The sequence below is a fragment of the Mobula birostris genome, chromosome 2 (assembly GCF_030028105.1).
Source record: "Mobula birostris isolate sMobBir1 chromosome 2, sMobBir1.hap1, whole genome shotgun sequence".
In the NCBI taxonomy this organism is placed as follows: Eukaryota; Metazoa; Chordata; class Chondrichthyes; order Myliobatiformes; family Myliobatidae; genus Mobula; species Mobula birostris.
Window position 1 is genome coordinate 75,178,284 of NC_092371.1, and position 22,468 is coordinate 75,200,751.

At 42.3% G+C, this 22,468-nt stretch overlaps 1 protein-coding gene across 9 annotated transcripts in view; it reads left to right on the forward strand.

Moving 5' to 3' along the window:
* The window catches only part of ncoa6 (nuclear receptor coactivator 6), a 72,389-nt gene that overhangs the window by 11,406 nt on the left and 38,515 nt on the right, over window positions 1-22,468 (forward strand). For 8 of the 9 annotated variants that reach the window (XM_072243297.1, XM_072243269.1, XM_072243279.1 and 5 more), the window contains 8 exons: window positions 124-285; window positions 3,194-3,454; window positions 4,722-4,877; window positions 5,674-5,787; window positions 10,307-10,450; window positions 14,205-14,963; window positions 16,334-16,483; window positions 16,991-18,104. In XM_072243297.1, coding sequence (XP_072099398.1) covers window positions 3,232-3,454; window positions 4,722-4,877; window positions 5,674-5,787; window positions 10,307-10,450; window positions 14,205-14,963; window positions 16,334-16,483; window positions 16,991-18,104 — 2,660 coding nt within the window. In that variant the 5' untranslated portion in view covers window positions 124-285; window positions 3,194-3,231. The remainder of the gene's footprint in view (window positions 1-123; window positions 286-3,193; window positions 3,455-4,721; window positions 4,878-5,673; window positions 5,788-10,306; window positions 10,451-14,204; window positions 14,964-16,333; window positions 16,484-16,990; window positions 18,105-22,468) is intronic. The other variant, XM_072243243.1, reaches the window with a different exon arrangement.

The window sequence follows — 22,468 nt, forward strand, 5'->3', positions numbered from 1 at the left end:
TTAAAGGACTAACTTTAGGTGCATCACCCTGTACCTGTCATTGACAACTTTTGGGATCCTGAAAATTTTGATCACTGCTGTCCAGCTTTCATCATTTGAAATATGTTGTTCTATCTTTTTTAGATGTGAAGTGGATGACTTCACATTTCCCTGCATCGACATCCATTTGCCAGTTTTGCCCACTCAGTTTTAATCTCCTTGAAATCTAATGCGACCTTGCTTGTGTCATCTGCAAACTTGGATATGTGGCCTTCTATCCTGTCATCCAAATGATTTATAAATATGGTGAGTTGTTACGGCCATAATATTTGTTAAACCTCACAATTCACTTCCTACCCCTCATCCTTAATCAGACTCTGTCAATAATTTATCTTCAGTCAATAAATTGAACTGAGGTCTAATTGGTTAATGTGATTCTGCTCTGTACTTGGACATGGACTTTGCTAAATGTATAATGAGTTGGATCATGCTAGTTTTTAGCCACCAATTCTGTAGGGAAACCACCAGGTAGCTGCAGCGCATCTCAGTCCTGTCCAAAATGTCTACGTCCTAATACTGCTCTGTAACATGCTAGAAGTATAGTTGTACACTCAGTGGCCACTTTATTATGTACCACCTGCACCTAATAAAGTGGTCAGTGACAATATAATCTTGGTCTTCGGCTGCTGTAGCCCATCCACTTCAAGGTTCAGCGTTTTGTGTGTTCAGAGGTGCTCTTCTCCATACCACTTTGTAACATTTTGTTACTTGAGTTACTGTCACCTGTCAGCTTGAACCAGTCTGGCCATTCTCCTTTGACCTCTCTGATTAACATAGTATTTGCATTCACATAACTGCAGTTCACTGGATGTTTTTTGTTTCCTCACATCATTCTCTGTAAACTCTAGAGATTGTTGTGCGTGAAGATCCAAGTGATCAGCGTTTTCTGAGATACTCAAATCACCCTGTTTGGCACCAACAATCATTCCATGGTCGAAGTAATTTCTTCCCTCGATGTGATGTTTGGTCTGAACATCTAAACCTCTTGACCATGTCTGCGTGCTTTTATGCATAGAGTTGCTGCCATATAACCATATAACAATTACAGCACGAAAACAGGCCATCTCGGCCCTTCTAGTCCGTGCCGAACTCTTACTCTTACCTAGTCCCACCGACCTGCACTCAGCCCATACCCTCCATTCCTTTCCTGTCCATATATCTATCCAATTTAACTTTAAATGACAACATCGAACCTGCCTCAACCACTTCTGCTGGAAGCTTGTTCCACACAGCTACCACTCTCTGAGTAAAGAAGTTCCCCCTCATGTTACCCCTAAACTTTTGCCCTTTAACTCTCAACTCATGTCCTCTTGTTTGAATCTCCCCGACTCTCAATGGAAAAATCCTATCCACGTCAACTCTATCTATCCCCCTCATAATTTTACTCCAAAGAATAAAGAACTAACTTGTTCAACCTTTTTCTGTAACTTAGGAGATGAAACCCAGGCAACATTTTAGTAAATCTCCTCAGTATTCTCTCAATTTTATTGACATTTTTCCTATAGTTCGGTGACTAGAACTGTACACAATACTCCAGTTTTGGCTTCATGAATGCCTTATACAATTTCAAAATGACATCCCAACTCCTATACTCAATGCTCTGATTTATAAAGGCCAGCATACCAAAAGCTTTCTTCACCACCCTATCCACATGAGATTCCACCTTCAGGGAACTGCACCATTATTCCTAGATCTCTCTGCTCTATTGCATTCTTCAATGCCCTACCATTTACCATGTATGTCCAATTTTGATTAGTCCTACCAAATTGTAGCACCTCGCATTTATCAGCATTAAACTCCATCTGCCATCTTTCAGCCCACTCTCCTAAGTGGTCTAAATCTCTCTGCAAGCTTTGAAAACCTACTTCATTATCCACAACTCCACCTATCTTAGTATCATCTGCATACTTACTAATCCAATTTACCACCCCATCATCCAGATCATTAATATATATGACAAATAACATTGGACCCAGTACAGATCCCTGAGGCACACCACTAGACACCGTCTTCCAATCTGACACACTGTTATCGACCACTGCTGTCTGGCGTCTCCCATCCAGCCACTGCTGAATCCATTTTACAACTTCCATATTGATGCCCAACGGTTGAACCTTCCTAACTAACCTTCCGTGTGGAACCTTACGGAAGACGTTATAGACAACATCCACCGCTTTACTTTCGTCAACTTTCCTAGTAACCTCATCAAATGATTGATTAGATATTTGATAGGAGAGTAGGTATTCAGATGTATCTGAAAGTGCCACTGAGTGTATGCCTGATCGCCTCCTCACTGCTGGAATTGGAAGCTGAGTTCAGCATCAGTTCCTGGGTTGTACTGAGGTGAGCAGCAGGATTCATTTTGTTTCTGGCCACACAGCTGGGTCTAACTGATAGAGCAAACACTACCTAATTCATTTGAATCAGGTCACCAATTTTTGTTAAAAAGGCGAGATGTTTTTAATAATATCTGGAGTACAGTGGTAGCCAGAAGTCCCAAGTGTAGACCTCAATATTGCTTGGACCTCCAGAGCAATGGGAGCAGTGTGGTTCTGAGGATCCAGCAAGATGTGGGTGAGATAATGGTCAAATATGATCTTGTGTAATTAAATGTAGAGTTGAAATTCAAGTAGAGATGTTTAAAGATGATTGTAATTGTTTTAAAATTATTATTGTCATATTTGGTTGATAACCCTGATATGAGTAACATTAACACTAAAATGTTCTGAATAACAATGTCAGAAAAACTATTTTGAGAAGGTTTTAATGCCCTTGGGCAGCTGGGATGATTGCTCAATGTGTCTTCAAACCTCCTATTTTAGACGAGAAAATCTGCAGATGCTGGAAATCCAAGCAACACACACACACACGATGCTGGAGGAAATCAGCAGGCCAAGCAACATCTATGGAAAGGAATACAGTCGATATTTCAGGCCGAGACCTTTCATCAGAAATCGGACCCTTCCTGCTGCAGGGTCTCAGCCCAAAATGTTGACTGTACTCATTTCAATAGATGCTGCCTGGCCTGCTCAAGTTCCTCCAGCATTATGTGTGTTGCACCTATTTTAGGATTGTCCTAGCATGTGAGTCATACGAATTTGAACTACCCCCAAGGTGTTTATTGTGTATTAACTTGTTCTAATTTTGTCAACAGCTTCTATGGCTCACCATCTGGCCTCAATCTGAAACAAAATGGATTCAGATGACCTACCTAATGTAGAAGGCATGTTTGGCTCCATGTGGTCTACACCCACTGAGGAAATGAACCTGGAGCCAGATAAAGGTCAGCTGGATCTGGAAGTCGGGGAGGATGACTTCACAGTACGGATCGCTTTCAAGGGGAACATGAAGGATGTTGATTTTGCAAATAAACTAGACCTAATCGTTAATAACATGCCATGCCTTCTGAAAATGGGTAAGAATTCCATCCAAGAAATGCTTTCCATCCAAAAATGTCGCCTTTCTTTTAAATCAAAATAACGTATTTTCACTGTTATTTGTGAAAGAAAATTCACCTACTAATTTCTGTAAAATTAATTTCTATGCAATGTTTATCATCTCTAATGGTGGCAGTCACAATATTTGCTCATTTTTCGTGAGATTATAAGACAAACCAGAATTAAGCCATTCAGCCCTTTGAGTCTGCTCCTTCATTCAATCTTGGCTCAAGTATTTTCTCTCTCAACACCATTCTCCTGCCTTCTCCGAATAACCTTTGATGACATTCCTAATTAAGAACATATCAACCTATGCTTTAAATATGCCCAATGATTTGGCCTCCAGGAGAAGTTTTAATCAATATGTATTCTGAAATAATTCCTTGTGGGAGCAACAGATGTGGCTTCTTTAAATCTTCATGTTCCTGTTGGTTTTTTGAAAATTTTCTGTTGTGAGTCTGGGCAGAAGGGTCTCATCAGCTGTGGTTGGCAGCTCATTCAGGAGAAGAAAAATGATCTTGAACCGCCACTGCCTAGCAGCTATACCCATTCATGGAGAAGACTTTGGGAGTAAACCCAGAGGAAAAATCTGCAGCTAGAGTCCCTAGGGAAATCCTTGGCAACTTCTAGAGTAGGTTACATGGTTGACCCAACATTGTAGGCAGAAGGGCCTGTAATGTGCAGTTAATTTTCTATGTTCTAGCAGTCCTATGTTGAGTTCAATGTTGACTAGCAACACCACTGGTGCCAAACTGTATCAGACTCTGCCGTTCCTTTGGATTCATCAGCTGCATGAAGGGGGCAAGCCTGCTGTGTGGACAACATCTTGCTCTCCATATTGTACTGCCCTAGCTTGAGTACTGGCTTGAGATAGCTAGATGCAGCAGCCATGGTCAACCTCAACCAACGGAGGGGCTGCCTAGTGTGAAACTCCTAAGTTACTGGCTTTTAAAGCTGCTCTTTCCTGGAACTCCAGAAATATGTGACTTGCATTATCTTGATTTGAGCAAAAATCTGACAAGCAGTTTCTTAAGATAAAAGTCCATGAAATCCCTAATGTATCTCTATAGAACATAGTTGGAGGATAATATAACAAGATATTATACCATTGTGGCATAATAATATAACACATAATTTATAAGCCACAAAAAGTTTTTAAATATGTAATTTGAAAGCAACCCTTTTGTAGAAAAACAGTTAAAAATCATTACAAGACCATAAAGTGTTTGCTAACTTGTCTACTAGATTCAAAGAAACTGAAGCTTGAGAAAGTGGAGCCATGGAATAGTGTTCGTGTGACATTTAATATTCCCCGAGAAGCTGCAGAGCGGTTACGACTGTTGGCACAGAGTAATAACCAGCAGTTGCGTGACTTGGGCATTCTTTCTGTTCAGATTGAAGGTATGCTATCTCTTCTACCTTCTGGAAGGAGTGGGTATTTTAGCTTTGTTGTGAAGACATTCACGAGCTTGTTACAATTATGGGTGGAAAGTTTGAAAGTTGTTCAAAGTAAGTTTTTTAACGAAGTATGTGTATGTCTCCGTAAGATTTATTTTCTTGTGGGCATTCACAGTAGGACAAGAAATACAATAGAATCAATGAAAAGCTACACACAAAGACTGACTAACAACCAATGTACAAAAGAAGACAATCTGTGTAAATACTGTTTAAGTTTCCCCCTGGGATCAATAAAGTATGACTATGACTACTAAAAAAGGACAAATAATAAATAGTGAATAACACTGAGAAAATGAGCTGTAGAGTCCTATAAAATGAGTCTGTAGGTTGTGGAATCGGTTCAGTGTTGAGGTGAGTGAAGACTGTTTCAGGAGCCTGATGGTTGAAGGGTTCTGGTAGTTTTCCGGATGACAGGAGTGAGAAGAGAGCATAATCTAGATGGTGGAGTGTGGGAGGGGTGGGATCCTTCGTTCTGTGCATGCACTGGTGCACAAACAAAATCTGAAGACTAACATTTTAAAAGTGTTATCTGTATAGAATCTCATTGCCCAACTAATACCTAGTGTCTTAAACTTGCATGTATCGGGTTCAGACCACATTTGGATTCAGCATGCTGATCAGGTTTGTGTCAGGCTTCAATTTTGTGCTCGTTTGTGGATTTTGTTCGAATATTTCAGTAAAACACAAAGTTACATGAGCTAATTATCTTTTCAGAAATTAAAGTTTGCTTCTTCTTTAGGTGAAGGAGTTATTAATTTGGCTTTAGTACAGCAGAGAAGTCAAGAGATCAGAGTAAATGGACCGGTGAATCAGATCAGAATGGACCCTGGATTTTCTTTGCAAGGAGGACAAGGTATTTCACCTGTTCTGTCTATAATTCTATATTGTCCAATACCACAGTTGTTCCTTTAAGTATAGTGCTGATGTATCACTTGAAAAGGCAGGTGCATGTAACTGTTTTCTATTAATTGACTGATAGAATGAAAATAAGGTTAATTTTGGATGAAAGAAGGCTTTAGAGCCACATTCGTTTATCCATTCAGCGAGCTCTCTCCAAGTGCCCAATTCTAGACTTTTCCTTTTAGTACTGTGGAGCATCCAATTTGTTTGTCATTTTTTCTCCATTCCTGCACATAACTGTGCATGAATACTGTAAGTAAGTGGATATTTTGCATGTTTTATTAACTAAATTAAATTATTTATTAGTTGTTAACTAAGTTGTGTCCAGATTCCTAACTGATGAGATGTCTCTATATTTGTGGCTGAAATAAAGACCACGGAGTCTCTGTGGGTGGAAGTTAAGAACAGGAAAGGATCAATAACTCTACTGGACCACACAATTGTAACAGGGACATCGAGGAGCAGATAGGGAAACAGATTCTGGAAAGATGCAATAATAACAGGGTTCTCATGGGGAGATTTTAATTTTAATTTCCCAAATATAGATTGGCATGTCCCCAGAGCGAGGGGTTTAGATGGGGTGGAGTTTGTTAGGTGTGTCCAAGAAGGTTTCTTGACACAGTATGTAGGTAAGCCTACAAGAGGAGAGGCTGTGCTTGATCCAGTATTAGGAAATGAACCTGGTCAGGTGTCAGATCTCTCAGTGGGAGAGCATTTTGGAGATAGTGATCACAATTCTATCTCCTCTACCGTAGCATTGGAGAGAGATAGGAACAGACAAGTTAGGAAAGCGTTTAATTGGAGTAAGGGGAAATATGAGGCTATCAGGCAAGAACTTGGAAGCATAAATTGGAAACGGATGTTCTCAGGGAAATGTACGGAAGAAATGTGACAGATGTTCAGGGGATATTTGCGTGGAGCTTTGCATAGGTGCATTCCAATGAGACGGGGAAAGGATGGTAAGGTGCAGGAACCGTGGTGTACAAAGGCTGTTGTAAGTCCAGTCAAGAAGAAAAGAAGAGCTTACGAAAGGTTCAAAAAACTAGGTAATGATAGAGATCTAGAAGATTATAAGGCTAGCAAGAAGGAACTTAAGAAAGAAATTAGGAGAGCCAGAAGGGGCCATGAGAAGGCCTTGGCAGACAGGATTAAGGAAAACCCCAAGGCATTCTACAAGTATGTGAAGAGCAAGAGGATAAGACATGAGAGAATAGGACCAATCAAGTGTGACAGTGGAACAGTGTGTATGAAACTGGAGGAGATAGCAGAGGTACTTAATGAGTACTTTGCTTCAGTATTCACTATGGAAGGTGATCTTGGCGATTATAGGGATGACTTGCAGCAGACTGAAAAGCTTGAACATGTAGTTACTAAGAAAGAAGATGTGTTGGTGCTTTTGGAAAGCATCAAGCTGGATAAGTCACCGGGACCAGACGAGATGTAACCCAGACTACTGAGGGAGGAGATTGCTAACCGTTGGTGATGATCTTTGCATCATCAATGGGGATGGGAGAGGTTCTGGAGGATTGGAGGGTTGGGGATATTGTTCCCTTATTCAAGAAAGGGAGTAGAGATAGCCCAGGAAATTATAGACCAGTGAGTCTTACTTCAGTGGTTGATAAGTTGATGGAGAAGATCCTGAAAGGAAGGATTATGAACATTTGGAGAGGCATAATATGATTATGAATATGGCTTTGTGAATGGCAGGTCATGCCTTCGAGCCTGATTGTATTTTTTGAGGATGTGATGAAGGTAGAGCAGTTGATGTAGTGTATATGGTTTTCAGCAAGGCATTTGACAAGGTACCCCATGCAAGGCTTATTGAGAAAGTAAGGAGGCATGGTATCCAAGACACATTGCTTAGTGGATCCAGAACTGGCTTGCCCACGGAAGGCAAAGAGTGGTTTTAGACTGGTCATATTCTGCATGGAGGTCAATGACTAGTGGTATGCCTCAGGGATCTGTTCTGGGACCCCTGCTATTCGTGATTTTTATAAATGACCCAGATGAAGAAGTGGAGGGATGGGTTAGTAAGTTTGCTGATGACACAAAGGTTGGAGGTGGTGTGGATAGTGTGGAGGGCTGTCAGAAGTTACAGCAGGATGTTGATAGGATGCAAAACTGGGCTGAGAAGTGGCAGATGGAGTTTCCCAGGGCTGAAATGGCTAGCACGAGAGGGCACAGTTTTAAGGTGCTTGAAAGTAGGTTTTCTATGCTTCTACTGGCAAAATGATATATTCTCAGTTAATGTATTATGCTAGGAAAGATTACCCCAATGACTGCATTTAAACTGGTCAACTTTACTAATCAGTAAAATTATTTGTATCTGATAATATGGTATTTGTATTAAAAGTACTCATTGTATTAAAACAATTGAGCAAAAATGAGCATTGTTTTGTTTAGCTCTCTACATGGGTGCTACGGTAGCATAGCAGTTAGCACAATGCTATTATGATTTGGGGTGTTGGAGTTCAGAATTCAACCCTGGCATCGTTTGTAAGGAATCTGTGTATCCTGCCTGTGAAATGACGTGGGTTTCCTTTGCGTGCTCTGGTTTCCTCCCACGGTCCAAAGATGTACCGGATTGGTTAATTGGTAATTGTAAATTGTCCTGTGATTAGGTTAGGATTAAATCAGCGGTTGCTGGGTGAGGCGGATTGAATGGCTGGAAGGGCCAATTTGGAATGGCTCCGATCTGCCAATTAAATTTGCTGACGACACTACATTGACTGGCCTTATCACAAACAATAACGAGGTGGCCTACAGGGATGAAGTCATATCTCTGACACAGTGGTGTCAAGAAAACAACCTCTCCCTCAATGTCGCAAAAACAAAGCAGCTGGTTGTGGATTACAGGAGGAATGGAGACGGGCTAACCGCAATTGACATCAATGGATCTGGGGTTGAGAGGGTAAACAGCTTCAACAACATCCACAACAGCGCCGCTTTCACCTCAGATGGTTGAGGAAGTTTGGTATGGGCCCCCAAATCCTAAGAACTTTCTACAGGGGCACAATCAAGAGCATCCTGACTGGCTGCATCACTGCCTGGTATGGAAACTGTACCTCCCTTAATCGCAGGACTCTGCAGAGAGTGGTGCGGACAGCCCAGAGCATCTGTAGTTGTGAACTTCCCATGATTCTGGACATCTACAAGGACGGGTGTGTAAAAAGGGCCCAAAGGATCATTGAGGACCCAAGTTAACCCAACCACAAACTGTTCCAGCTGCTACCATCCAGGAAATGGTACTGCAGCATAAAAGCCAGGACCAACAGGCTCCGGGACAGCTTCTTCCATCAGGCCATCAGACTGATGAACTCACGTTTATTTGAGTGTACTCTATATTACATTGACTGTTCTATTTATTATAAATTACTATGATTGCACATTTCACATTTAGATGGAGACATAAAGATTTTTACTCCTCATGTATGTGAAGGATGTAAGAAACAAAGTCAGTTCAATTCAATCTGTGCTGTATCTATAATCAAAATCAGGTTTAATATCACTGCATATGTCATGAAAATTGTTGACTTTAAGACAGCAGCAGCACAATGCAATACACAATAATAGTGGGGAGAAAACTGAATTAGAGTAAATGTATATACAAGTAGTGCAAAAAAGTAGTGAGGTTCAGTGGCCATTCAGAAATCAGATGGCAGAGGGGAAGAAGCTGTTCCTTAATCATTGAGTATGTGCCTTCAGGCTCCTGTACCTCCTTCCTGATGGTAGCAACGAGGAGAGGGCATGTCCTGCGAGATGGGGATCCTTAATAATGGATGCAGCCTTTTTGAGGCATCGCTCCTTGAAGATGTCCTGGATACTATGGAGGCCAGTGCCCATGATGGAGCTGACTGAATATAGAACTGCAGCTTGCTTTGATCCTGTACAGATGCCCCCCAGTACTAGATTGTGATGCAGCCAGTTAGAATGCTCTCCAAGGTACATCTGTAACATGTGTTTTTGGAGACATACCAAATCTTCTCAAACTCCTAATGAACTATAGATGCTATTGTGCCGCCCTTGTAACTGCATCGTTATGTTGGGTCCAGTTTAGATCCTCAGATATATTGACACTCAGGAATTTGACATTGCGCACTCTTCCCACTTCTGGTCCCTCTGAGTAATGGTGTGTGTTCCCTCATCTTACCCCTTTTGTTGTCCAGTCAGTTCTTTGGCCTTACTGGCGATGAATGCAAGGTTGTTACATCTCACTCCTGTACGCCCTCTTGTCACCATCTGAAATTCTGCCAATAATGTATCGTCAGCAAATTTATAGATAGCTGAATGACAATTAAACTTGATCTTGAACTCAGAAAGATCTTTAAAAAGCATGCATGCTTGTTAATGTTGAGAAAACATTGGTTCTGAATTGGAAAAATGTTGTCCTGGATGCAAATGCTATTAAGGCAATTAGAATTTGGCAAATTATTCAACAGAATTCTAATTTATTGTTCTATTTTTGGAAACAGGTTTGATTCGAGTTAACAACCCATCTGCTCCCATGATCCCTTCAAGTAGCAATATGGCAGCTTCCTTGGCTGGCAGTGGAGCCAATTCAGAGCTAATGCAAAATAGATTACCACATCCTTCCTCACGACCCACTGCTCAGCCTGGTAAGAAAGGGATGTTCATTAAAAAATGCAGTTACCTACAAGAGACAAAAGTTTTTCTGTCCAGTTCTTTCAGTTTTAATTTTTTTACTTTTTATTTTTCTATGCAGGTTTTAATGTTTTGGGAAAGTTGCTATTTGTAGTACATTCATTTATGAAAGTGTACTTACTGTTTAGCTTGAGTAAAGTTTATGGAATAAACATGAGGTTTGTAAATTAGTTTCTAATCACCAAAGGTCTTTGTTTGTATGGAAATACATCCAAATGTTTTCCTGCTTTGCAATTGTTACACCAACACTTTGAACCTCTTTATTTTGCATAATCGGGTGCTCCAATTTGAACAGAAAACTCTTAACACTCTCAGTTTATAGTCTTCAAGTTGTGTTAGGAAAGTTTTCAAAATGAATTATTTAAATTAACGTACCAAAAAGCATTGACTATTCACAGGAACTTACTGTGCAATTTCCTGATAGAATTTATATTTTTGTTTGCTTATTTTAGTGTAGTCACATGTACCAAGGTAAGTGGGGACAAACTGTTTTGCGTGCCATCCATCAAGTGCATTGTTGTTGGACAAAGGAATACAATAACAGAATGGAGAATAAACTGTTACAGAGAAAGTGCAGTGCACACAGTCAGCAAAGTGCATGGCCTTGTAGATTGTGAGGTCAAGACTCCATCTTATTTTCTAGAATTCTGTTCACTCATCTTCAAACACACGATAAAAGTTGCCCTTGAGCTTGAGTCCTTTCAGGCTTTGGGTACCTTCTGCCCAACGGGAGGTGGGTCGAAAAGAGGATGACCAGGGTGGATGGAGTCTTTGATTACGTTGATTCCTTCACCAAGGCTGACAGAAATCTGTCTCCTTCTTTAAGGAACTTTTTTCCCTTACTTGGCCAAATGAATCGGTGATTGAAACCAGAAACTTTTATGCAGTGTCACATTCCTCTGTGGAAGATCAAAAATCACTCTAAGGCTGACTACGGTTGTAAATTTGTTCTCATAAAATATGAAAAACTAGAATAATTTTTTAAGAAGGTCTTAACCAGTTTTTCTCATTTCATACAATTTAATATGTGTGCAATCTGATGCTTTGAGAATACATGTGCAATCTGATGCTTTGAGAACTTAGCTGATGCCAAAAAAAAGAAACACGTTGCTGCTGCCCCTTACTTTACCTCACAGAATCAAGTTTGTTTAGGGAGCTTAAGATAAAGAAATCCTTAGGAGACAGTGATCATAATATGATAGAACTCACCCTGCAGTTTGAGAAGATGTGCCAGTATTATAGTGGAATAAACAGAATTACAGAGGCATGAGTGAGGGGCTGGCCAATGTTGATTGGAAGGAGACACTAGCAGGGATGATGACGGTGCATGATGGCTGGAGTTTCTGGGGCAATTCGGAAAGTACAGGATAGATATATCCCAATCATGAATAAATATTCCAAAAGGACAGCATAAAAGCAAAAGAGAGGGCATGTAATACAGCAAAAATTAGTAGGAAGTTATTGGATTGGGAAGTTTTTAAAAATCAACAGGAAGTAACTAATTAAAACCAAAAGGAGAGAAAAGATGAAAAATGAAGAAAAGCAAGTCCGTATTATCAAAGAGGTTCCCAATTGTTTTTTCAAATATATAAAGAGTGACTGAGAAATGAGTAGATATTGGACTGCTGGTAAATGATGGTGGAGAAGTAGTAATGGGGGACAAGAAATGGTGAGCAAGTATATTGTGTCAATCTTCACCATGGAAGACACAAGCAATATGCCAGAAATTTGAGTGTCAATGCTTGCTTATTTCGGCTTTTTTCTTAAAGATGTGCTGGGTGCATCCCGGCTACCGCTGCATTCTCCACGGCAATATATCGGTCTGCGGCTTGGGGGTTGGGGTGGTGGGACACTGGGGTGTCATCTCATTGTCTTCTGTTTCCATCAGGGCAGGCAGGTCATCTTTTATGTCTGCCTGCCTCGATGTCGAGGGTCGAGGTTCATCGTCTGCTGTGGAAGGCTTGAAAAACGGCAGTATGCTTGACTACTTAGTCTCGCGCATTTTTCTATCATCTCATGCAGTTGCTTTACGTTCAGTTCCTGGACGACTCACTTTCGGTTCGTTTGCTACTGCTTTTGGTTTCGATTGTTATCCTTTCCTCTTCCAATTGCATCAGCTCTTCATCTATCAGTTCTTGGTCATGGGATGCCAAAACCTCTTCAACATCATCTTCGTCAGCTTCCACAAGCCAAACTCACTTTGTCCTTCCTTCGTTCACCATGATTGAAATGCTTAATTGTATCTAGTTTTACGCTAAGTGTAACACCCTTACAAGCTCTTTTAGGCTTTTTCGATACCTTAGAACTCATCTTGCAAACGGATGCTCAAAATAAATCAATATAAAGCACAGATGCTCACAGGCACGAATGTCGGCGAGAATGCAGTTCCGGGGGAGAGGCTTGGCTGCCCGGGGCACGCGCTGCCTTTTTTTGCGTGCTGCTTTTTTTTGTAACAGTGAGAACACCTTCTGTTAGCAAAAACAGGTAACTAACGTTGGTCTTTCATAATAGCGAGGTTTCGTAAAGCAAACGTTTGAAAAGCGGGGGACACCTGTACTATAAAACTCTATTAATTCATAATTATTGATAGAGGAACGATAGTGTACACAGCTGTGTTCTTTTGATTGAACATAAAGGAACAAAATAAGAGCAGATAATGGACTGCCTCACATTGCTTTTGATGATTGCATCCTTCAAATCTTTATTTTCATTGTAACATTCAAGATAATTGTCAATACCTTTAAATTCCTTGTAGTTCCTAATTTGAAGTAGTGACATCGTTTCATTTTTACTCCAAGCTGTTTCTTGCATCTGCAAGCATGGATGCTTGAAACTACTGTGAGCAAAACAGTTCTGAATGTCTTACTGCTTATTTCTCACCATCAGACACTAAAAAAAATGCTTCTTGAACGCAAACACATGCAACTGACGCTATTTAAAAGCTGTTTGCTCTAGGCACAGTGTTGTCTAACACCCCCACAAGTGCTCTCAACTGCTGCTAAAACAGTTAGAAACTGTTCGGCAGCAGTCTCTTGTCACAATTAAGCAACATAGTGTCCAAAATAAATGAAGGGAATCCTGGCTTTTTTCTCAGTTTTTTTTTCTTTAAGAGTTGTCCTAAATAAACAGTTGGCCTGATTAACCGATGGCCAAATTAAATGGAATACATTGTATTTCAATGTCTTGATGATATAGGAACATGCTTAAACTTGGCTTAATTGGCACACTCTAAATATGTCCTTTTACAAACACTTCCTTCCTGTTTTCTTTTGAGAGCAGGTTTCCTAACCTGTGGTCCACAGACCCCTTGCTGAATGATATTGGTCCATGGCGTAAAAAGGGTTGGAAACCCTTGTCTTAGAGGGTAAAATTAAAAACGGCGGATGTTGGAACTCTGAAAGAGAAGCAGAAAAATACTAGAACCACATGCATTAGACAACGTACTGTAGAGCATTGTGCTAACCACTATGCTGTCATGCTGCCTTAATTCCTGGAATCTCGCAGTTGCATTGAAAAGTCATATTTCTTGGGGAGTTACCCCTTAAAATATGAATATAATTAGTATTTACAATGTCAAATTTAAAAACACAATCCTATTTGTTTCTTCTAGTAGAACTTGAGTGCATTCTAACATTATAATAGTATTTCTTATAATAAAAAATCTCAGATTTGAATTTACAACCGCATTGCGTTTTATTTTCTAACCAGGTATGGATTCTGTTCTCTCGACTCTGAACATTCAAACTGCAGGACACCCCTCCGGATCATTGCCTCAGCAGCCTCACATTGTGCAGACAATGTCCACCAACCGGCAGGTCGCCCCAGCCAACCTACAGCAGCACCAGTTGCAGGGAGGTCGACCTCCATTTAATCCAGCTCAGATTTCCATGGCTGGCACGTGGAATCAGGTCCCAGCAGCAGCAATCCAATCCCCCTCCAGCCAGGGGGCTCTAGGGACTTTGGCAAATCCTGTGTGGAAGAAGGCTCCTATGCCTGGACAAATGCAGCCTCAGCAACTTCAGGCCAGGCCACCCATGGCAACTGTTCAGACCCCTACTCATCCTCCACCTCCCTACCCATTTGGAAGTCAACAAACATCACAGGCTCATCAAACCTTCTCTCAGCCTTGCAGCTCACCGCAATTTGCATCGCCTCCACCTAAGAACCACCAGGGTGGACCTCCTCGAGTTCCTACGCCCCTGCAGCAGCCACATCTGACCAATAAGTCTCCAGCCTCGTCTCCCTCTACTTTTCAACAAGGCTCCCCCTCTTCCTCTCCAGTCAACCAGCCACAACAGCACATCGGGCCTAGAACACCTCAGAGCAGTTCCCTGCCACAAACGTTTCAGCCCACAGTGTGCCAGAGTTCTCCAAGTCGAGGTCCCATAGTTCAGCAAGGAAACTTACCAGCTGGGTTTATGATGCAAGCAAATCAGGTGGCCCAGAGTGCTCATCCTACCATAGGAGGTAAGTATTTCTTGTTTTTAAAAAAACTTAAAAGATTTTTTAATAAGGAAAATGTAGTTCTAAAGTGCATCCTGGAGGTTTTGTTTAGAAATACTGGGTGGAACGGGCCCTTTGAGCTATGCTGCCCAGCAACCCACCTACTTATCCCTTGCCTAATCATGGGACAGCGTACAATGACCAATTAACCTACTAACCTGTATGTCTTTGGTTTGTGGGAGGGAGCCCCCACACTCATGGGAAGTAGCACACAAACATGCTTACAGAGGATGCCAGAATTGAACTCTAAACTCCCCAAGCTATAATAGCATAAAAATTAGAGCAGATGGCTTGCCATAGTTGTACAGCCCAAAATGGAGCGTAAGCCCATAAGGAAGGGTTGAATAGGTTAGGATTTCATTCCCCAGAGCATAGGAGAATGAGGCAACATTTGAAAGTTTTACAAAATTATGAGGGGTGTTGATGGGGTAAATGCAAACACTTTTTTTCCGTTGAGCTTGGCTGAGACTTGAGCTAGAGGTCATAGGTTAAGCGTGAAAGGTAAAAATTTAAGGGGAACCTCTTCATTCAGAGGGAGGTGAGTGTGTGGAATGAGCTGCCAGCGGAAGTGGCGGGTGCATGTTCAACTTTAACATTTAAGACAAATTTGGAGGGGTATGGAGCACTGTGGTCTGGGTACAGGTGGATTGGACCAGGCAGTTTAATAGTTTGGCATGGACTAGATGGGTTGAAGGGCTTGATTCTGTGCTGTAGTGTTCTATAACTTAAGTCTCCAACCATCAAGCACCCATTTATGTTAAAGCAAAAGAATCTGCAGATGCTGAAAATCTTGAGAAACGTACAAAATGCTGGAAGAACTATGCTAATCAGGTATCATTTATGGAGGGGAATAAACAGTTGATGCCTTTGATGAAGGGTTTCGGCATAAGGCATCAACTGTTTATTCCCCTCCATAGATGCTGCCTAACTTGGTGACTTTGTCCAGCATTTTGTGTGTGTTACCCGTTTATGCTGTCCCCTTTTTCTCCAACATTCTATAAACTAACTTCAAGATCATGTCACTGTAGTCATGAGGAACAATTTATGGTGGCATATAGAACTGCCACATCATTGAGAGGCGGGAGGAAACGCGGAAGAAATCCACACTGTTGCAAAATATGCAAACTTCACATGGACAGCACCAGAGGTCAGGTTGGAGTTGAACCAGCATCTCTACAAGCTGACTGTGCATGTGGCTATGAAATGATTTAGGATGGCTTGAATATTGTAAAGTGGTTTGTACAAATCATTTTTTATTTCCAGGAATGTATCCAGAGTTGGTATTTAGCAATTGCAGTGAAATCAAAGCTAGTGCCCATTTCAATTTGTTTCAGGCATGCAAAAGCGTCTTCCACCAACCTTTCCTCCTGGTCAGCCTAATCAAAACTTCACTCAGGCACAGATTAACCAAGCTGTTGCATCTGCCACATCGATGAACAGTGGAATTCTGCAGGTGCAGCCTAATCAGAATGCACCGCATACAGGTTGGCTTTTCTAGAAAACACAAGTAATTGAGTTGATGTTTGTGTTATTCAGGGAGGAAATTTGGGAGTTAACTGTGGGTAATAAATACCTCATTCTGTAATTGCTACTGTTGTTCCCTGCTGCACCTTGTGGCACATTGGGTTGCATCCTTTCCATTCCTTTAGCATTTTTGTCTGTTTTTGAGACAGCTGCTAAGCTCAACACTCAACCCAGCACGGATGGTAAGTGTGCAAGGAGCTGGCCGGATTCGAACCCAGGACCACTTGTCTCGAAAGTTCAGTGCTGATGCCGCTACAGCACCGGTCAACTAGTCTATGATTGTGACAAGCTCTTAAGAACAGACATTCAACTGTTTTGATGTAGAGGAAGAGAATTTCTTCATTTAAATGGGGAAATGGGATTGCTCTAAGGGTTAGCAGCTTGCTGGGGCAAATGGGAAATGTGACTTGTAGATAAGTACAAGGTGAATTTCAGAAGCTTACAGTACTTTTGCGCTCTTGTTCTAGGTGGTACTAGTAATGTCGCTGCTCAAAGTCCTATGAATGTACAGTCTCATGGGCCAACTAATGTGATGCAAACAAATCTCCTTGGACTTCATGGGAACATGAATAATCAGCAGTCCCTCAATACGCAAGTGAACATGAGTAATGTGCAGGGGCAGCAGGGCCCCCAGTCACAGTTTATTGGGATGCATCAACAAATCGCACCTTCACAGGGCCAGGTGATGAACGTTCAATCGCAAGGTCCACATCCACCAAACCAGATGATTATTTCTCGCCCTCAGCTCATCCAAAACCAAATGATGATGGCGACGTCCCAAAGTCACAGTGCCGTCGCACCGGGACAGAGGATGACTCCGCCCAAGCCGCTGCATTCACAGCAGGGCCAGCAGATAATGACAACTCATGGGCAACTAATAGGACCTCAGGGGCAAGTTGTCTTGCAGCAGAGCCAGATGATGGGGCTACCCGAGCAGATTGTTGTCAGTCAGGTGCAGGGAAACAAGCAAGGTTTCAATAATCAGAACCCGCAGAATGTAATAGCGGGGCCAGGTCAGATGATGAGGGGACCTGCTGTCAACTCGCAGGGTAGTATGGTTCAATTTTCCACACAGATGATCCAGCAGAATCCACTGAATGGGAATTCCCAAGGGATTGGCATTCAGGGTCAAGGGCTTAGACCATCAGTACCTCACGTAAATCAACAACATGGTGACCATACAACATCAGCCAGTGATGTCAATGTAACGCAGATGCTGCCTGATCTTCAAATGCAGCAAAGTGTGGTCGCCTCTCACTTGCAAACCATGCAGGCCGGCAACTCTACTGGATCCCACTTTTCAACCCACAGTATGGCATTCAGCGCTCCTTACAGCACAACAGCAAGTGGAAGTCAAGTGTCCTTGGTCACTGCCTCTGGTTTTCCAAACAATAAGGATGTCACTCTGACTAGTCCGTTGCTTGTGAACCTGCTGCAGAGTGATATCACGTCAGCGCAATTTGCCATGAGTAACAAGCAAAACAGCCAGGCTATCAACAAACCCAAGAAGAAAAAACCGTCGCGTTCACAGAAGAAAAAGAACAATGGATCTCAGCAGGCAGAAGAGCAAACACAACATGTGTAAGTTTGAAAATAAATATTACCAAGGGTTTTTCAAGAAACTCTTGTCTTTTGAAAGCTTTGGTTGTGTTTGAATTACCCTCCTCCTTGCATTGGTGTTGAGTTTGGTCTAAGTTTCTGACAAAGGGTCTCAACCTGAAATGTTGACTGTTTACTCTTTTCCATAGATGCTGCCTGGCCTGCTGTGTTTCTTCAGCATTTTCTGTGTGCTGCTCTCATTTTTGATCTAAATTTGCCCTTTTTTTTGAAAATAGCTTTATTTTCTGCTGGGGTCATTTATTGTGCCCAGTGCTCGCAATGTGTCCTCCTTTTCATTGGTGAGGCTCAACGTAAATTGGGGAATCACTTAGCCGAACACCTCTGCTCCATCTCCCAAAAGCGGAACTTCCTGTTCCTGGAAGGCTGATTCCTGTTCCAACATGTCAATCCATATCCTCCTCTTGTGCCAAGAGGAGGCCACCCTCAGGGTGGAGGAGCAACACTTAGTATTCCGTCTGGTTAACCTCCAACTTGATGGCATGCATATTGATTCCTCTTTCCGGTAAAAAGTTTTTCACCTACCCCCCCTCCCCCCCCCCCACCTCTGTTCCCCATGCTGGCCTTTTACCTCTCTTCACCTGCCTGTCACTTCCCCCGGGTCCCTTCCTCCTTCCCTTTCTTCCACGGTCTACTCTTCTCTCCTATCAGATTCCTCCTTATTCGGCCATTTTCGTTTCCCATCTGCTTGGCTTCACCTATCAACTTCTAGCCATCCTTCTTCCCCTTCTCCCCACCCCCGCACCACCTTTTTATTCTGGCGACTTTCCCCCTTCCATTTTAGTCTTGAAGAAATGTCTCAGCCCGAAATGTCAACTGTTCATTCATTTCCATAGATGCTGCCTAACCTACTGAGTTCCTCCAGCATTTTGTGTGTTGCTTTATTTTCCCTGTTAGTTTTTTTTTTCACTTGTCTTCCCCACCCTTTTAAAATATTAACTTGTGGGCAGGGATGTGGCTGAATAGGTGCCCAATGCAGTGATTTATTGTCACTAACATGACATGAAATTTGTTTTGCAGCAGCAGTACGGTGCAGACATAAAACTATATATTACAAAAATAAATAGTACAAAAAAAAAACCGAAGTAATGATCAAGGACTGTTCGTAAATCTGATGGAGGGGAATAAGCTGTCCTCTTCATTGAGTTGGTTGTTCATCCATCGTTGACGTCGATGAGGACCCCAACACCATTATGATGGTGTTGAGACTAGCGCGTGATTTGGATTTAAATGAGGGAGAGTTGTGCAGTATCAGCCTCACTTTCTCTTCCCAATTCCCATCTGGATCCAGTGGCAAGACAGAGTCTAGACGGCTGGAGATGGGACTAGGCGCAGTGGATGACCAGGACGTCTTCTGTGTCTTGTCCTGCTCTACACGTTCCACGACGCTTGCAGAGACGGCCTTCTTGACCATTGGACCTTCCATTGGTCTCGTCCGCTCAATCTGCCGGAGTCTGTCTTCACATGCTGGGATAGACAACTCCCTATCACACCGAGGGTTTGAGACCAGTCGGCTACCCTCACCTGGTTTAGCCGGCTTGTCGAAGCTGTTGCCCAGGGTGTGGCCGCTGTCGCATGCAAACAGCTACGGGGAGCCACAGGTGAGAGCCGAGTGCCAGGTGGGGACCAAGGGTGGACTAACCACCCTGAAAAGGACGCGACATGTTCCCCCACCAGAGGTGCTACCCCTCCCTGACACCCCATACTCATCATGGAGTATTGGTCGTCAGGCTCCTGTAGCACCTCCCTAATGGTAGTAACGAGAAGAGGATATGTCCTGGGTGGGGACCATCCTTAATGATGGATAACACCTTGTTGAGACATAGTCTCTTGAAGATGTCCTCAATAGTGGGGAAGGTCGTGCCCGTGAATGAACTGACTGAGTCCACATTCCTTTTGAGATCCTTTGCATTGGAAGTTTCTGGTCAGAAAGCTCTTCACTGTACATCTATAGTGCTGTTGATGCCCATGGCAGGTGTCCTGAAACTCCTAAGTAGGGTTGCTAGCGTGCCTCTTCATGGTTACATTGATGTGTTGCCCCAAGAGTATTGATGTCTAGGAACTTGAAGCTGTTCATTCTTTCCACAGATGAGTCCTCATTGAGGATTGGTAAGTTTTCTTGCCTTCCTAAAGTCTGCACTCAATTCCTTGGTCTTACTAACATCAAGTGCAAGGTGGTTGTTGCAACTGCACTCAACCAGTCAATCTACCTCGTTCCTTTAAGTCCTGCTCATCAGCAGCTGAGATTCTACCAACAACAGTGGTGTCATAGGAAAGTTTATAGATAGCATTAGAGCTGTGTGGGTGTAGAGAGTAGAGCAGTGAGCTGGCGCAGATACTTGAAGTACACTTGTGTTGATTGTCAGTGAGATGCTATTACCTATCTGCAACTGGTCTCCCAGTAAGGAAATTGAGGATCTAAGCAGAGAGAGGTGCAGAGGCCCAGGTGAAAATCTGAGGTGTAAGGGGACTTGGGAGTGCTTTTGCAGGATTCCCTAAAGGTTAATTTACATGTTGAGTCTATGGTGAGGAGGCAAATGCAATGTTAGCATTCATTTCAAGAAGACTAGAATATAAAAGCAAGAATGTAAATTTGACACTCTATAAAGCACTGATGAAGCCTCACTTGGAGTATAGTGAGCAGTTTTGGGCCCATTATCTAAGAAAGAAGGTACTGAAACTGGAGAAGGTTCAAAGGAGGTTCACAAAAGTTATTCCAGGATTGAGCAGGTTGTCATGAGGAATGTTTGATGGCTCTGGGTCTGTATTCACTAAAATTCAGAAGAATGAGGGGGTGACCTCATTGAAACCTATTAAATGTTGAAAAGCCTCGATAGAGTGGAAATGGAGAGAATGTTTCCTATGGTGGGGGTATCTAAGACCAGAGGACACAGCCTCTGGATAGAGAGATGTCCTTTTAGAACGGAGATGATCAATTTCTTCAGCCAGAGAGTGGTGAATCTGTGGAATTCCTTGCCACGGGCAGCTGTGAAGGCCAAGTCATTGGATATATTTAAGGCAGAGGTTGATAGCTTCTTGATTAGTCAGGGCATGAAGGTAGGAGATTGGGGCTGAGAGAGAAAATGGATCAGCCATGATGAAATGGCAGAGTAGATTCAGTGGGCCAAATGACCTCATTTTGCTCCCATGGTCTTATGGTTTTGGATGGTGGTGTACTCTTGAGTTGTAATTGATAAACGGTAGCCTGAAGTAAAGTGTCATAGAGCACAATATCATAGAAACAGGCCTTTCAGTCCATCCAGTCTATGATGCACTGATCTTCTGCCTAGTTCCGTCCACCTGCACCTGGGCCATATCCTTTCAAACCCCTCTCAACCATGATCCTATCCAAAATTATCTTAAATGTTATATTTGAACCTGAATCTGCCACTTTCTCTAGTAGCTTGTTTCACAGTTGCACCACCCTCTGAGTAAAAAGTTTGTCTTCAGATTTCGCTTGAATATTTCACCTATGACCAGTTCCAGTCTCAGCCAACCTGAAGAGGAAAAGGCTGCATGCATTTTACCTATCTATCTCATAATTTTGTAGATTTCCCCTCGTTCTCATGCCCCCCAGGGAATAAGGTCTCAACCCATTCAACCTTTCCCTATCACTCAAGTCCTTAATCCTGGCAACATCCTTGTAAATTTACTCTGTACTCTTTCAGACTTGTATCTTTCTGGAGATAGGTGACCAGAACTGCACAAGAAACTCCAAATTTAGCCTTGCCAATGTCTTGTACAACTCTTGTGCTCAGTGTTCTGATTTTTGAAGACAAAGGTGCTAAAAGCTCCTTTTACTGTCCTATTTACCTGAGACATAACTTCAAAAGAATTATGGACATATATGTTCCTGGGTCGCTTTGTTCTGCTGCACATCTCATTGTCCTACCATTTGCTGTGAAAGTCTTAACCTTGTTTGTCCTCCCAGTGGTATGTCTTGCAGTTGTCTAGGCTCTGGCCATTCCTTGTGTATTGCCCAAGATGGTGAGAATCTATATGCCTTTTCTACAAAGGGGGACATCACATTCATTCACAATCCTGTGTTTGTCCTTTCTTGTGCACTTCAACAGGATTGCTAATTGGTAATTAGGGGCAGAAATACTGTCCTGGGTTCTCCAGTTATTCTGGACACAGGTGCCTGTGGCAACCTATTTTGAACTCTGCTAACTATTTCTTGTTATAGTTAATTATCTGCTCAACTATGCAAAATAAATGATTTGATGTACCTCATTTCCCTCAAATTTGGCCTATAGGGGCCGGAGTTTTACCAAAAGACTGGCAGATAAATGAGAACTATCTTATTTGTATAGCTTAATTACCTCATG